Source organism: Cuculus canorus, chromosome 3, assembly GCF_017976375.1.
Source record: "Cuculus canorus isolate bCucCan1 chromosome 3, bCucCan1.pri, whole genome shotgun sequence".
In the NCBI taxonomy this organism is placed as follows: domain Eukaryota; kingdom Metazoa; phylum Chordata; class Aves; order Cuculiformes; family Cuculidae; genus Cuculus; species Cuculus canorus.
In genome coordinates this window covers 90,459,626-90,476,318 of record NC_071403.1, presented here as the reverse complement: position 1 = coordinate 90,476,318, position 16,693 = coordinate 90,459,626, and the positions used below count along the sequence as shown (strand labels likewise).

Below are 16,693 nucleotides of genomic sequence, written 5' to 3'. Positions count from 1 at the left end.
CACCCCCCCTTCTAAGCCAGCCAATGGCAGGCTCGCTTCGCGCACGTGATCGCCTCACGTCGCACTCCTGCCGCCATGATGGGAGGGGGCTCTTACGGTCACGTGGGCGGGGCGGGGCTGCTGCGCCCCCGCCTCCTCGTGTTTAGCCTTGAATGAGTGTCGTGAGGGTTGGGGAGGCAAGAAGGGGTTCGTATTGCAACAAGTGGAGTGTTTTGGGGTTTTTTAATATTTAAGCTAAAGCAGAGTTAAGTTGCTGTAGCGAGAGGTGTCCCTGCCCATGTCTGTCGTGGGGGGAACTGGATGATATTTAAGGTCCCCTGCAACCCAAAGCATTCTATGATTTGTTTAAGTAATTGTGTTTCTTTGAAAGTTAGACAGTGTCCAGAAAGTTAGGCACTGTTAGGCAGATTGCATGTTTTCTTTCAGACAGTGGTTTTCCCAGGCACTGCTCGTTCTCCGGAGCTGATAACACCTTGTGTACAGTGTGATCTGTGCTGAGCAGATGTCTCTGCTGCTGTGATCACCTCTGTTTGCAGCCTTTTCCCATCTCAAAGGCAAGGGCAGGCAGAGCTGGAGTGCATTTCATAATAACACTAAATGAGCCCTTGGAAAGTAATAGAATATGCATAAGATTTGGGGGAGGGGGTGAACAGAGATATGCATGTGAATAAGGAGTGTATTTTTTATATCAATAGAGTATTATGAAAATTTGGAACCAGCAAAGCTCTTGCTAATTTGGAGCTGGCTCCAGCTCTCTGCCTGACCTTGCCTGTAAGACAGGAAACTCCAAACAGAGGTGGTTAGAGAAGAAGAGACATCTGTTTGGCCCTGGTGTCCACCAGAAATACAATTTCCTCTTCCCCCAGGTTGATTTCAACCAGAAGTTCTGCAGAAAATTCCACTGTCCTCCTTTAATCCTGGTCTACAGAGACCAGGCTGCTCGAGGCCTCATCCAACCTGGCGTTGAACACTTCTAGGCAGTGGGCATCCACAGCTTCCCTGGGCAGCCTGTTCCAGTGCCTCACCACCTTCATTTCATCCTAATGTCTGTCTAAATCTTGCCTCTTCCAACTTAGAGTCACAGAATCATAAAATAGTTTGGCTTGGAAGGGACCATAAAGATCATCTAGTTTCAACCCCCCTGCGATGGACAGGGACAGTTCCCACTGGATCAGGCTGCCCAAGGTCCCATCCAACCTGGCCTTGAACTCCTCCAGGGACGGGTCATCCACAACTTTCCTGAGCAACCTGTTCCAATGCCTCACCATTCTCATCATGAAGACATGAGAAGACATCTTCCTTATGTCTTAAAGCCATTCCCACTCATCACTACATGCCCTTGTAAGAAGTCCCTCCCCAGCTTTCTTATAGGCATAAATCAAAAGAAAAGAGTACTTGGTGACTAGAAAGCCAGAACTGGTGGCTGGAGGAGACCAACCTTGGAGAGGGGACATGTTGCAGAACATCACCTTAACCAGGCATGCTCAACAAGCAGAGTTGGACAAAAAAGATACTTTGAAGCAATTCAAAGTATCTGAGACCCATCAGAGAGTAGCAGGAATGCACGTGTAATGAGTATGCCATTATTAAGACTAGTTCTGAGAAGTAGTTTGAATATGTAAAGCCCTTCTGAGAAATAAGATGCATGTAAGGAGAAGATAAAAAACTCTAGTACTAGTGTCTGGGTTTGCATGTGTCGGGCATAGCTACTTCCCCCACGCACCCAGTGCTGAATAGAGAATGTTTACTTTCTAAAAATCAAAAAAAATCTTAGACAATTTTATTTTGACTGACCTTTATGGTTACAGCAGGGGGTAAGGATGGTGAGGGCTCTGGAGTCATCACAGCACTGGCAAAGGAGCCGGAAGCCTCCTTTGGGAGCCAGCTCCTGAGCTGTGCAGCTGCCAGAGGCGAGGTGAGCGGGCTCACCTGCCTGCAGCCATGGCGAAATGAGGAATGCTGTGCAGGGTGAAGAGGGAGGGATCAGGAGGAGCACTGGATGCCAGCTGGGTGTGTTCAGTAGCGTGGCACAGAGCTGTTAATCTTACAAGTAGCATAACCAGAGTGTTGCTACAACTGTGGCTAATGCAATGGCTACTCTGAAAGTGATAGCTAGGTTCTGTTGTCACTTTCCATTAGCTGTATTGCTACTTTTCTGTTAGATTGTAATTTAGAACATCCTGTTCTACAGAAAAAAACAGGATTCCAACTTGAAATCTTGTTCATGGTAGAGCAATGATATTGCCTGTGTTCCTGGCACCTGGATTCTAGAAATCTGTCTCAATCACAGAATCTGGTTTGTACAAATTTGTGCTGGAACGTGTTTCCTTAAACCATTTTTGGCAACTGACTTTGCCATGGAGTGTTTTGGCACGTGTAAAGACCAGTTTTCCAAGAAAGAATTTACAGGCTTTTTCCAAACAGCTCTGCCACGTAAGGGTGGGTAAATAATAAACTGGCTCAGATTAAAGGTTGATGTAATCCAGTATCCTGGTTCAACTGTGATCAATAACAAGCATCAAGGGAATAGCGCAAGGCAGAACAGTTGTTTCGTACCATCTAAAGGTTTAACCTCAGTATCATGCCTTAATATCATATTTAATAAATCTGTGTGGGCATAACAGAAGTCTCTTGTTTTTTTGATTTTTTTTTGTTTAGTTTTTTTTTTGTTTGGTTGGTTATTTTTTTTTTCTTTGTTAGATCCTGTGTTCTTCCATTTGCTGTGACCAGCATTTCAGTTCATAGGTGTTCTATGTTTTAACTGATGGTTAACTAGCTTGATGATAAACTGTTATGTAGCACTACTTCTTTAACAGTGTCAACTTCTTTGTTCTTTATAACATGTATCTTGTATGAGTGCCTCAATCACTGGCTTTCCCCAAGTGTATTGTCACTTCCTACAATATTTCTGATATTTTGTTAGGTCGGGACTCCAGCTTACCCCACTTTATTTCTCAAAGTTCACATGACCGCTTAGAAGCACGTTTGCATTTGGTTTGTTATTTTTATCTTTCTGTGCCATTCACAAGTGAGAGTCTGTGCTGATTCCTATATAAATGTAACTACTTGGTCTTGTTACTGGGTATTAGTTACTTTTAGTTCAGGAGAGATGGGAGAATGGCTTTGTAACTGTGGACACATATTTCTTTTTTTTTTTTTTTTTTTTTTTTTTGTCACGCATTGGGGAAAGCTGGGTATGTCAATAAGTGGGTACAATATTACTCTGAAATACCTGAAATTGTAGGGTGTGCTGGACAGTTGCAGTGGTAAACTTATGTATTTGTATCGACTGCAAGCTACTCGTTACTGCATAATAAAGGCAATAACTTACACAAGAAGTACAGGATCTTGTTTCTTTTCACATCTCCCTGTCTTACCTTTATGTTTATGACCAGAGATGCAATTACCTTTTATCTTGGTCTTTATTAAAAGATAAGCTTCACAACCTCATACTCATGAGGAATTACCAGACAGCTCAGTATTCACAAGCAATTGGACCTAAAGATCTGGCTGGGCATTAAGCCACAAGAAATGTTGATGTCAAGGGAAAAATTACTCTTCTTTCATTCATACAGTCATCCTAAGATGTGACTTGAATATATTTACATCCATATTATAAATTGTGATAAAATTCACCACTGAATTTTATGAGTTAGGCTCTCTTAGAACTTTTGATCGGCCAATATCAGCAATGGCAAACAGGTATCGCCTCATTTTATGGGATGTGAAATATAAAAATGTCAACAGAATTCTGGGGAGGCTGTCATCAATGCTGCATGCTACAGCCGCGAGATTGCACTGGGCCTGGAGAATATGTGTGGGCACTGGGTGAATGAATTGCTTCATTCCTGTAGTGTGGATGTTGCTTTGATTTCAGGATGGACTTGGCCGTAAGAAATGTCAGGATGTCCAAGGTACTTTTGGCAAAGCAGTTACCAAAGCTGTTGATGGCAGCACTGAGGAAGATACCTGTTTCTACCTTGATGCTTTTTCATAATGTGATTAAAACATTAGACTTCTCTAAATGGCAGCTGAAAATTAAATGCTTACATATTTTTTAGAGATTACGTAGCAGTAACTAAGCTTGGATATTAGGCCCTGTACGATGAGGCTGTAACAATGAGAGTATGTAGAGCAAAGATCAATAATCATGAGGATACAATTCTAACACAAGCTGTGCCTCTAATGTAATCAGCAGTGGTGATTGCTAACTGATGTGATAGGAGTTAGCAATAGGTGGAGCACTAGGATCAACTGCTTCTACTATACTTGCAGAACAAACTCCAAACAGCTGAAACAAGGAGTGTCTGCAAATATATAATTTAAAATGGCTCTTAAAAATACTGCAGATCTACAGAGTTGTCCTTTGACATGCACAAAAAGCAGAATATTTTACCTTGACCAACAATTTTGCCAAGCCCCTCTTAATTTTGAGAGCAGCTTCAGAATTTGCCCTTTGGAAAGTGATATTTTTTATGTGATAAACCAGCAAGAAGATTCTTCTACATCATCTATCCCTTCTTGGCTGCACCTTTTATTCCCTTTGTCCGGTGAGGTGTTGTGCTCTATGAATCACATGGGTCTTTCACTTTCACTGCCTGCCATCACTGCAGCTTTACCTCAGTCTCCCAGGAGGTCACCAGAGGTCACACGCTGGCTTCTCAGGCAGGAAAGTGAACTTCTTGGTGGGACAGGATGGAGAACAGCGGGATGGGCATGTGGATCTGTTGGCTCCCTGTCCTTGTTGGGTGGGAGAGAGAGGGCGCTGGGGGAGGAATTACACCTTCTCTGCACCATGGTCAGACTGCTGGGCTATTCTTGATGCTTCAGTGATCCTCTGTTAGTGAAAACCACCATTCATAAGCACAAATAATTATATCATAGAATCATTGAATCACTAGGTTGGAAAAGATCTTTGAGATCATCAAGCCCAAGCATACCTGTCCACTTCTAAGTCATGTCCCTAAGCACCTCATCCACACATCTTTTAAACACCAAAGGAATTGGGGACTCGACCACCTCCCTGGGCAGCATCTGCCGGTGCCTGAGAATGTCGAGGATAGGGCCACAATCACTTCCCTGGTCATGCTGGCCACACCATTTCTGATACTAGCAAAGACATCATTGGCCTTCTTGCCCACCCGGGCCACCATGTTCATTCGGCTGTCAGCCAACACCTCCAGGTCCCTCTGTACCAGGTGGCTTTTCAGCCACTCTTACTCAAGCCTGTAGCACTGCACAGGGTTGTTGAGCCACAAGTGCAGGACTAGGTGTTTGACATCGTTAAACCTGATCCCATTGGCCTCAGCCCATCCATCCAGCCTATTCAGATCCCTCTGCAGAGCTTCCCTAGCCTCTAGTGGATTGACACTTCCACCCAGCTTAGTGTCATCCACAGATAAGGTGCAAGACCTTTAAGGAGGAGCAGAAATGGCCCTGTTGTGCCAGGGCAGGTTCAGATTGGACATTAGGAAAAATTTCTTCACTGAAAGTGTTCTTAGGCACTGGAAGGGGCTGCTCAGGGAGGTGGTTGAGTTTCCATCCCTGAAGGTGTTTAAAATACAAGTGAGTGAAGTGCTTAGAGATATGACTTAGTAGTGGACAGGTATGGTTTGGCTTGATGATCTCAAAGGTCTTTTTCAGCCTAGGAATTCTATGATTGCATGGTTCTATGATTATATGACACCATGATACTATGGTTCTATGATTCCATGGTTCCAGGATTCTGTGGTTCTACGATTCAATGATTCTGTGATATCGCTCTGTGATTCTATGATTTCATAAGTCTATGGTTCCATGAGTCTACGGTTCTCTGATTCCATGATTTTGTGATTCAATGATTCTATGGTTCTATGATTCCATGATTCTATGGTTCCACGATTTTGTGATTATATGATTCCATGGTTGTATGATCCCATTATTCCATGATTCCATGGCTCCACGATTCCACGCTTCTATGACCCCGCTCTGGGCCGGGCCTGGCCCCGTGCCGCTCTCGCCGTGCCAGTTACGGGCGGCGCTGCCCGCGCGGGGCGGGCTCCGCCGGGGCCGCCGAGGGGAGGGTCCGCCCGCCGCCCGCCCCCCGCCGTCCCTCGCCCTCCCGGTGGCGCTGCTGACGTGTCTGCTCCCTCCCCGCCGTCGGCGCCGCCACCATGGCCGCTGCGCCGCCCGACCCCCGCCTGCTGCTCGCCCTGCTGCTGCTGCTGCCCGCGCGAGCGCCCCGCGCCGCTGGCACCGACCTCGGACGCCGCTTCGCCGAGCGCAAGCGCTGCGCCGACCCCGAGTGCAGCAGTGAGTGCGGCGGGAGGCGCCCCTCGCCCCGGGGGCGGCCACTGGAAAGGATGCGAATGCTGCATGCCACGCGGAGGAGGCATTTCTCAAAGGCTCCCTACTTCCTCCCCTCTCTCCCTCCTTCCTTCCCTGCTTCCTTCCCTCCCTCCCTCCCCTTCTCTCCTTCCCTCCCTCCTTCCCTCCCTTCTTCCCTCTCTCCTTCCCTCCCTCCTACCCTTCTCTCCTTCCCTTTCTTCCTCTCTCTTCTTCTCTTCTTCCCTTTCCTCCTTCCTCTCCCTCCCTCCCTGCTTCCCTTTCTCCCTGCTTCCAGCTTCCTTCCCTCCTTTCCTCCCCACCCCAGCTTTGGCACAGAAATAGAGGAGATTCAGGAAAATGGAAACGCGACGCTGACACACATCCTCCTTCCATCCAAGTTTTCAGATCCCTGCAGCTCCTTGGGTTCTTTTTTCCCTGCAAAATCCTCTTGTAATAGACCCGCTTTCTGGGTGGTGGTTATGTTGGATAATGTCGGGGCTGATGCACTGGGACACAGAAGTAATCTCACAGCCCATCTAGTTTAGTATTAATAATTAGCTTCATAGCTCATTTCTGAAATGTAATTCTCAACTGCTTTATCAAACCCTTGTCTTGATCAGTGAGCTTGCCTTTTTTAAGCATAATCACTTATTTTAGCTATACTTTCAGTTTTAATTTCTTGTCTCTTGATTTAATCTGTAAAATAAGAAACTGGTGTGTGTGGGGAGGTCTCTTTTTATGTCAGCTGGCAAAGACACTTTTTATCAAACTGCTTTATTATTATTATTTTTAATGTAATACTCTTTTTCTGCTTGTTTTCTTTAAACAGTGTTAATGTGCCGAGGGAAGGCCATGCAGGATTTTAAAGGTCCAGACTGTCGCTTTGTAAATTTTAAGAAGGGGGAAGCGGTGTACGTGTACTACAAACTAACAGGAGAATCAACTGAGCTTTGGGCTGGAAGTGTAAGTACCGTCAAACTTTTTTTGTTCTTCCTCTTCTCATTGCTCTCTGTTCATAATCTTTTTTCCTTCCTTTTGCCTCATAGGAAGGTGCTTAGGGTTTTGAGAATAGCTAAATAACATAATGAATGCCATTTTGTCCAGAGATCTGTGTGAAATGGGATGCGGTTTGATCAAACCGAGGTCATTAAGTGCTGTCAAAAATGGGCAACACTAATGTGTGCTAAAAAACTGTTGCAAAACTGCCTTTATGTTGAAAACCTGCCCGTGTAGCACTGTAAGTGGTGGCCTATGAGCCTGACTCCAGCTTCCAAGCTGAGCCTCCCTTCCCATCTACGGAGTCTTAAGCCTGCTTTTGTGTTTACCTGTGACACGGTCTCCTCCTGCGCTCTGTAATCCTGCTAAAGATCATTCCATGTACACATTTTAATCATGTTTCTCTTCCTACTCTTCAGCAGCTGTCTTTCCCTTTTTATCTAAGCTGCATGCAGATTTGGGAGAATAAAAGGTAGTAAAACTAAACAGAATTGAGGTAAATTTGATTTTTAAAAAAGTCTGTCTCTCAGATGTAATGACACATTGTAGCAGCTTGCAGAGCAGTGGCCTTGTCTGAGTCTATCTTAGTTAAGGGGAAAAAAGGGCCCCTGTACTTGCAGTTATTTCATAGAAAACTCCTCTTGGCTTCGTGATAAACAGCTTACTTGCCCGACAGAAGCAGAACTGAGGTACACTGGAGGAAGGGCTGGTTTTGTGGACTTCCCCTGAAAATGCTGGTATTCTGGAGGTTACTTAGACCCAGTCCTCATTGCCCCCTCCCCGCGCTATCCCTACTTGTGTCCCAATTGTTTACCTCAACCTCCTTTCTTGCTTAGGCAGTTTCCTATGACAGTGGTCCAGGCTGCCTGAAGCCACAGCTGGGTGTTGACTGTGGGACTAGTGGTTTAGTGAAAAGCAGGATGTATCACTTTCTCTAACCTGTTCAGGCTGGGTGTGGACAGCCAAGCTCTCAGCAGGAGCTGAATCCAATTAGAATAATACAGAAGAGAGCAGAAAACTGCAGTGCATGGTTAAATAAGAGTTTATAATTGTATCATGCTGGTAATTCCCTTCTGACATGTACTGTACCATAAATAATCTGGTTAATTAGCCAGTCCAGGTTTCGAGGGCTGCCAGTTCTTGAGACGTGGAGTAGCAGCATGGGGCCAATTTTGCATCTTCTAACAAGGTGTGTGCAGCCTGCAAGAGCAGACAGCAGGTGTAAGGTAATTGTGGAGTTAATATTTAGTTTACCTAGTCACTTATAGGAAGCTCATGCAACAGCTAGGTGTGTCTCCAAGTTAAAAGGATGTTTGGTTTGAGTTTAGCAAGTAAAAGCAGTTTTTTTTAAAGTTTTTAAAAGTTGGTAGATCTAAAAGAATTGTAAAGGTCCATTTTATTTGTTGTCATTTTATAATTGTGTTACGCTATTTTCTATGTTCCTTTTAGGGCAGTGATAACAGACTAATTCCTTTCAGTTGGTGTCTATAGTAATCCTCATTTCTTTTTCCCCTGGTTTGATTAACTTCTTCTGCATTACTTGTAGTACTCCAACAATCGCTTTGCAAATGCTGCAGCAGAGTCAGAGGTGCTTACTCTTGCACATTGAGTAGGGCATGGGCATATCTGACCCTGTCCCTGACTTGCAGATAGCATTGGGGTCTCTCTTGTGCATTGTGACTTCCCATGCCAGATTCAGCTGGGCAACTTGATTTATGCAGGCCAGCTGTGCCTGCTGTGTGCAGTCTTGGAGCTGAATGGATGTTGTTGCTTGCTAATTAAAACCAGCTTACCTAGTGAGGCCTGTGATCAAACAAATTCCAGTGGAAGGCATGTTATCTTCTGCCCTAGCCGTTTTGGGATCTCATGGCATGACTTTATATGTGCTCGTGCATGTCATTTGGTCCCCTACATCTACCTTACTGCCTTTTCCAATCCCAAAAGTGTTTGGGGAAAGTCTTTATTAGGGCACAATGGCAACTATGAAATCAAGCAGTATTCTGGCCTTCAGATGGGGAAAGAGGTTAAGGGAATGTGTGCATGAGAAGCTTCAACTACTGCAACCTGCGACTTACTTAAACAAGTTGTAAATACAAGCTCTAATTCTGAAACTAATTTTGAGGAGCCATGAGAAATACAGTAGTATTTCTCACCTGATAGGAGATAATCTGATAAGAAAAGGAGCCTTTCACTAGGGCTTGAAAAATCTATAGCAGTTGAGCCTGGGCTTTATTTGCTTTTCTAATTCACTCCACCTTTTTCAAGCCATTGTTGATTTTTTTTTTTTTGCCCTGTGCCAATAAACATGCTGTATTTTAACAAAATAGATCCTTTATTTTATGATCCCAGTCTTGTATACTTTGTTGCTTGCAATTGAGCTGAGTATTTTTCACGTGAAAAAATCCTATAACTGAACTGTAATATATATTCTGCATGTTATATGACATGCAGGTTTTAGCAGAGCTGTCTAAACCTCATTAATAAAGCAAACCTAAATGCTTGGACAATATTCTGTGACCACTATAGGATAGTGATTTTATGTTATGAATATCACAAATACATCAGCTCCTGGAAAATACTTGTTTTTTTCCCCAAAGCTGAAAGGTGGAACACATCCAGTACTCCTACTGTTCAGTGTACCATGCCCCTCTCTAAAATGAAGTGGCTCTTCAGTATCCACCTCATGTTTTTTCAAGTGAGCAGGTTGTGCGATGTAGACCACCTATGCATTTCTCCTGCATTCTGTCATGATCTTTAGCGGGGTCCAGAACTCCAAAGCTGCTTCAGATCACTCCAAATAAAACCTGCTGATTTTTAACAAAACATTTCAACAAAGACACTTCAACTTATTGCTGCAGAAGATTGTTTTTTCTTTTTATGGCAAAAGGCTGAACTTTATTCCTTTGATTCAGGGTTTGGAAAGCTATTTCTGGCCTTGCATTACAAGAAGTGGACTTGGCTGCAGATCGTGGCTTTTTTGTTTGCTTTCAAATCTTATACATAGGGTAATAAAAGGAACACAGGAGGGATCAATTTATGGTGAGCCAGGAAAACAGAGTATGTCTGGAGGACCCAGAGGATCAGGATTTTTTTCCTGTTGTTTCTGTGTTTTCTTAGCAATGCTAGTGTTCAGCAAGGGCAGACCAAAACAACTCTTCCTTGACCGATGTCTTGCTGTTTTAGGTACCTGTGATGCCTTTATTTTAGGGCTGTGGGCTTTAAGATTGAAAATGTTTGAACGTCTTTCCCAGCTGTCTGTTTTCTGTCACTGGTTTAGGGGGTGTGTGGGTCTGGCTTCTTGACCAGTGGTGGTTGGTGAATGCTGCAGCTGGCTGTGGCACATGGGCATTGGTGGGGACAGATGCTGTACACACAGCTTTGTGTTTCATCCATCCACGGCCTTGTAGCTGGGAGGGAGTAGAAATGAAGGATGCGCTTTTTTCTCCCTTAATTACTTGGCATTCATAATGCTTTTCCTCTATCATGTCTGTGGAGAATGAAGAATGTTCCTTTTATTTGCACAATGAGGCATTTTTCCCTTACAAGAGAGGATTTGTAGAGAGAAAAGCAGATGAAATTTTGGGCATGCAGATCCCATATGGCTCATAAACCACATAAGTGGCAAACTGGGTCACTGCAGAGGACTTGTATGGTCAGCAGCTTGGATTACACTAAATGAGTTTCAAATTGTGGTGCCTAATTATAATGGTAGTCACGGAGATTAGTCTGTAAGGAGGCTACTTTGAAGCTTTGGCTTTTGTTTTCAGACAGATCATTTAAAACTAGAAGAGAGCTTTGTAGAGAGAAATGGGCCAATTTAGAATAAAACTGTAGTACACCACACAAGTACAAGACTTTGATTTGACTTGTTTAATTTAATTTCCAAATTCCAGTAATTCCCAATAATAAAACTGCGTATATTATCTCTTTTCCGTAAGAGAATATCTCATACAAAAGACAGGAAGGTAATGTATTTTTAATATATATGTTATTAACTTCAGAGATATCAACTATTGGAGGTAAGATTTGAATGAGAAATGGTGTAAAGAAGAAGCCCTGTAATGTATCGGTGCTTACTTCATTTGCATAACAACAACAAAAAAGTATAGTATGTATTATTCACTGGATACAATTTTCCTCCTTTTTTATGTCATTTTAAATTCATAAAACTTCAGCCCAGGTTAACCTATTTCAGTGATATACCTATATATCCCTAATTATTTTAGCATAACTGTTTTCCTTTTTAATTAGACCTTTAACTGAGTCCTCTTCCCAAACAAACTCTTAAAGAAAATTGGCAGATTATCATCTTCCTCCTAAAAGCAAACACTGAGGAAAGAATCAACAATTTTTTTTTTTTTTACCACTGGATATTTTGGTTGTCTAGGAACTCTGTGCATTTCTAGGTGTGTCCTCCAGACTCTAATTGCCTGGATTATCTAATCTGCAGAGTGATAGCATGCTATTAATATTGGCTTCTTCACAGCCCTTTGTCAGAACTCTCAAGTGAGAGCATTACTGCATAGATGTTATCTGATGAATGATAAGAGATTCTTGTCTTCTGCTTTTTGCCTTGGCTTGGCATGTTGACTCACTTGAAAATAGCCATCTGCAACTGATCTGTGCTTGTATTAATCACTGAAGAGCAACAATGCATTTGCAGAGGGGGGGAGTATGTTTTCCACATGGGTTTTAAAATATATTATTACCTCAGGTACAATTTAGCATTTTCCTAAACTCTGCTTTAAGAATTTTTTTTTTTCCTTAAGCTACAAAGTGAGCATATTTTGGGCTATAACATTGTGCATGGACGTAAATCTTATTAGTCAAAGATCCTCTTCTGCTTACTATTTGAGAAAATAATTGAGGCATATGTGGTACCAGTGAGAGCACAAAATAGTGGTTATAGCACAAGAGTCAGAATGCCTGGGCTTCACTCTCAACTCTCCTAATAATTTGTCATAAGACAGACTTTAAAACGTGAAGAGTAAAACATAATAACTTCAAAAAGGTGTTGTGAAATGCAAGTATAAAACCTCAGTGGGTACTCTTGCATAAACAAAGTATTGCTAATCTTTTTCTTTTATTCACAGTGTTAGACTTCATGTAGAAATATTTAAGAGTGAGTTTGATAGGTTTGTTACTGGTGTCCCTAAATAGGATTTTAAAATAGTCATGTGACCTTGAAAGATGCTTTACTGATTTTTCTTTGCTTGTGTTTGTTTTCTGGCAGGTTGGAAGCGATTTTGGATATTTTCCAAAGGATTTACTTGAAATAAATCATAATTATTCCAATGAGGAGCTAGAATTGCCAACAGATGTAAGTCTTATTTGTTATTTTTCAATTGGTCTTCTTGCTGTTTCTTACTTTGGCTTTCGATAAAATCCTTGAGAAGGAGAAGGGAACATCACTAATCCTTACTTACCTTTTGTTAGTAAGCAGATACTTATGTGCAGAGATGCACCTATGTGTTGCTGGTGTAGAGTGTTCATGCAGCTATGTATGCGGCTGAGTGTGTAAGCATCAGCCCCAAATGGGGGCATTGATCTTTCTTTTCTTGAACATTCTGGTTTTCTTCTTCAAAATTTCTTTGGATTCAGCTCTAGAAATGCTGCTAGCTGGCTCGCACATAGGCTGTTTGGTATGTATTCAGAATTGTTTCTTTTCCCCAACTTTTGAAATTTTATGTACTATCAGAAACAAACAAAACCTGATATACTTAGCCCTTTGATTCTAGAATTGGTCCTTCAACCCTTACACACACAAATAGCTTTCATGCACTAATAGCTAGTAACTCCAGAGTTGTGTAGATCCTGTTTGTAGGTGCAGTTTCAGACCCCTATGAGATCATGTCTGGTGGCTTGCACTGCTGTTTAATTTGTGGGGTTTTTTTTTTCAGAAATTGTGTGACAGACAGCTCCTGCTCGGAGAACTTGGTTGTTTGAAGAGAGACCAGCTAAAAGAAATTGTGACAAACAAACTTAGCAACATTTGCTTTCTTCCCAGAGGCATTTAGCAATATATTTTTTCTTAATTCACGATGTATGTCATGAGAAAAGTACAGTACTGTCTGCTCAGTTATTGACTTCCAGTTTGTTCCTTATTGGGAGGTCTTTGATGGGACTAAGCAGTAAACTTCTTATTTAGGTTTTTAAGAGTCCTTGGGCAAAACTTCGACTGATTTAAAAGAATTTTGGTTAAGGGCTCAGGGTTAATTCTGCACAATTAATATAATTTACTTTGCTGCTGCATCTCCCTCTAACCAACCAAATGGATTTGGTCTCACCAAAGTAGTAAAGAAAATATTTGTGACTACATATTGCTTTTCATTTCAGGAAACAGACTTTGTCTGCTTTGATGGTGGAAGGGATGACTTTGATAATTATAATGTGGATGAGCTTTTGAAGTCAATGCAAATGATGGCAACAAATGAAGGGGAAACTGTATCAAGTGATCTAGGGACAAAACCAGCTGAAGAAACTGAACAGGCTGATACAGTAAAGTCCCTTGATGCTCTGGAGACAGACAGTTTTGAGCTTGACACAGAAATAGACAAGGAAGTCTTTGCTATGACAGAAGAAGTAGACAGTTCTCTTACAGAAAGAACTGAAAATACTGGGGGAGACTCCAGTGTCACTAGTCATGAAGAAAACTCTCAGGGAGATAAAATTGCACATGAGCACTTGAAAGGAATGCTACACGGAAAACTAAAAGGGCTAGAAAGTGAAAATACCAAAAATGCTAGTATTCCTCAGGGTGAAACCAGTCAACTTGACACAGACAGCAAAGAAGTAAATGCCTATACAGTTTTAAACAGAGAGCATTCTGTGAACTTGAAAACAAAATTTGGCTCAACTGCTGATGCTGTTGTATCAGATGATGAGGTGACTCGCCTTGTTACGTCGCTGGAAGATGATTTTAATGAAGATTTGAGCATTGATACTCCTGATGCAGAGGGGGAGCCAGACTTTGCAGAACAGTCTGAAGAAATCTCTTTGCTGTCTTTTACACCAGAGGAAGAAACTGCATCCCCAGCAGATTTAGGTGATGATGAAAATGATGACATAGAGTCACAAAATTATGAACTTGATGAAGATGCAAAGGGTGCTACAGAGCTAAATAACCAAAGAGACAATGAAAAAGAACACGATTCAGAGGCATTAATTCTTAAGGATGCCTTCAGTAAAAGCAAGAAGTTGAGTGACAGTGTAAGTATGGACAGGTACAAATCTCAAGAAACAAAAGAGAAACAGGACGAGGTGATGCTAATTAGTAAGAGAGAAGCACCAGCAACAACTCAACATGAGGATCTGTCTGAAGAACTCCTTAGAAAGGAACCTATAGGTACAGGTGATCTGGGTTCAAAAGAAAAACCAAACAGAACTGAACAGTTTGAAGAGCAGCTCATAGTTGATGGAACTGAGTCATATACTGAAAAGCTGAAGAGTACTGAGTCACGTACTGAAGAGCTGAAAAGTACAGGTGTGCCTGATCCTCATGTTTTGCCTAGTCCAGGGGATGATCTGGAGTCCAAATCATTTGTTAAGCAAGATGCTTTTAAACCACCTGTTGGTGATATCAATGGAAGTACAGAGAGAGTGCCACTTGCTCAAATAGAGAATGATGAGCAAAAATTTGAGGATGACACATTGGAAGAAGTCTTAGAAAGTGATTTAAAGCACAAAATGTTATGGGAGAAAACAAAGGAGAAAGGAGGAGCTGACAACAAGCCTTCTGTTGATGTTCCAGCCAAACCAGTGGAAGAGGTAAACACTGTATCTCAAAGTGACTTAGGAGATACTGACTTCTTAAAAGAGAAACTAGAGCATGGAGTGCCCACTGTGGAAAAAGACCTTTTAAGACATGAATATTTGAAGCAAACAGAAGAGACTGATCATGAGAATCAAAAAACCACCTCTCTTAACAAAGAACCTGAAATAAAAAGTAGAAACATGAAAGAAACCTCTAGAGCACAGGGAGATCCAAAATATAGAAGAGCTGTCGAGCAACCTAAGCCGTGGGAAAATGAGTATTCAGAGGCAGATAGGAAAGAAGAGCTTTCAAGAAATCTTGGCAAGATAACAGTGTTTAAAGAAAGTGTTGAGAACTCAAGTTCCCCTGAAGAAAAATCAAAAAGCACTACACAGAATACTAATATGGAGAATCTTACTAAGCAAGGAGCTGCTCGTGCTGAAGATGCAGATTCAGACAGAAATCTTGGCACAAATTTAGCTAAAGAAAGAACACTAAGACCAGAATTGCATTCCGAAGAGCCAGACACTGATGACAACCCTGACCCGAAACAAGCAGAGGAAGAGCTACTGGAAGATGAGAATGCCGCAAGTGCAAAGTTGTCACAAGCAAGGCCTTCAAGTGTACAGGGTGATACACCAAATATTAGAAGAACAAACCCTGAATTAGAAGTACTAAGTGAAGCTGTTTCGGGAACTGCAAATCAGACTTACAAAACAGGAGAAGAAACAAACTCATTTTCTAAGGAGGGTAAAAAACCAATCAGCATGCAAGGTACAAGCGAGACTTGGAACAAAGAGGGTGATGTACCAGTGAGTGAAGATGCAAAATTGGATGAGATGGAACATACTGTAGAAGATGAGGAGTCTTCTGAAGCTGAGGAACTATCAGCTGTGGAGGAACATAATTTCCAGTCTCCTGACACAGAAGACAACAATGACTTTAACCAAAAGGAAAACCTTCTCTCAGAGAGCATTTCACAGAAAGACTCAGAAGAGGTGAAAAATTTGGAGCATACAAGAACTGACCACCAGCAATCTGCACATTTTCCTAGTCCTACTGACAGCTTAGCAGCCCCCAATGACACTGCAACAGACTTCAATGAGTCTGTGAAGCGGCTTACAATAATGAGAGATTTTCTTGATGAAAAGCGCATAACACGTCTACGAAAGTACCTTGGCCTCCAACACATGTTTAGGATAGAAGCTATGTTTCACGACATGAAGGTAGAGATGGAGCTTGCTCAGAAGGCAAGCCATAATAATGAAGATATAGAAAAAGCTTTGGATCAGATACTTGAGTTTTCAGAATCAAGCATTATGGATGTTGTGGGAAAAGTTCTGGATTCCAGAGTGGAAGAAAATAAAGAGGAGGTGGTGAAAGAGATGGATTTGTATGATGAGGAGAGTGCACTCATGGATGACATTCAAGAATTAATATATTCTTTAAGGAGTAGATATTCGTCTGCTAGTGAGAGTGTCCCACTTGCGTCCATTCCAGAACAGGAAGATGATCAGCTGCACATTCAAGGTAAGATGTTAAACAAGTTAATAAATACGTGAAAAAAAGGTAAAACTATTCCAGACAGCACTTTGAAACCTAGAGAAGCTTTAAGAAGAGAGTGAGGGAGAGGAATTG

The 16,693-nt window shown here is 42.1% G+C and overlaps 1 protein-coding gene across 3 annotated transcripts in view; it reads left to right on the top strand.

Moving 5' to 3' along the window:
- Positions 1–6,093: 6,093 nt before the first annotated feature.
- MIA3 (MIA SH3 domain ER export factor 3) overlaps positions 6,094–16,693 on the top strand; it is a 28,408-nt gene continuing 17,808 nt past the window's right edge. For 2 of the 3 annotated variants that reach the window (XM_054062933.1, XM_054062931.1), the window contains exons 1-4: positions 6,094–6,291; positions 7,136–7,269; positions 12,536–12,622; positions 13,639–16,585. In XM_054062933.1, the coding sequence (XP_053918908.1) occupies positions 6,153–6,291; positions 7,136–7,269; positions 12,536–12,622; positions 13,639–16,585 (3,307 nt within the window). In that variant the 5' untranslated portion in view covers positions 6,094–6,152. Of the gene's footprint in view, positions 6,292–6,770; positions 6,826–7,135; positions 7,270–12,535; positions 12,623–13,638; positions 16,586–16,693 lie in introns of those variants that run through there. The other variant, XM_054062934.1, reaches the window with a different exon arrangement.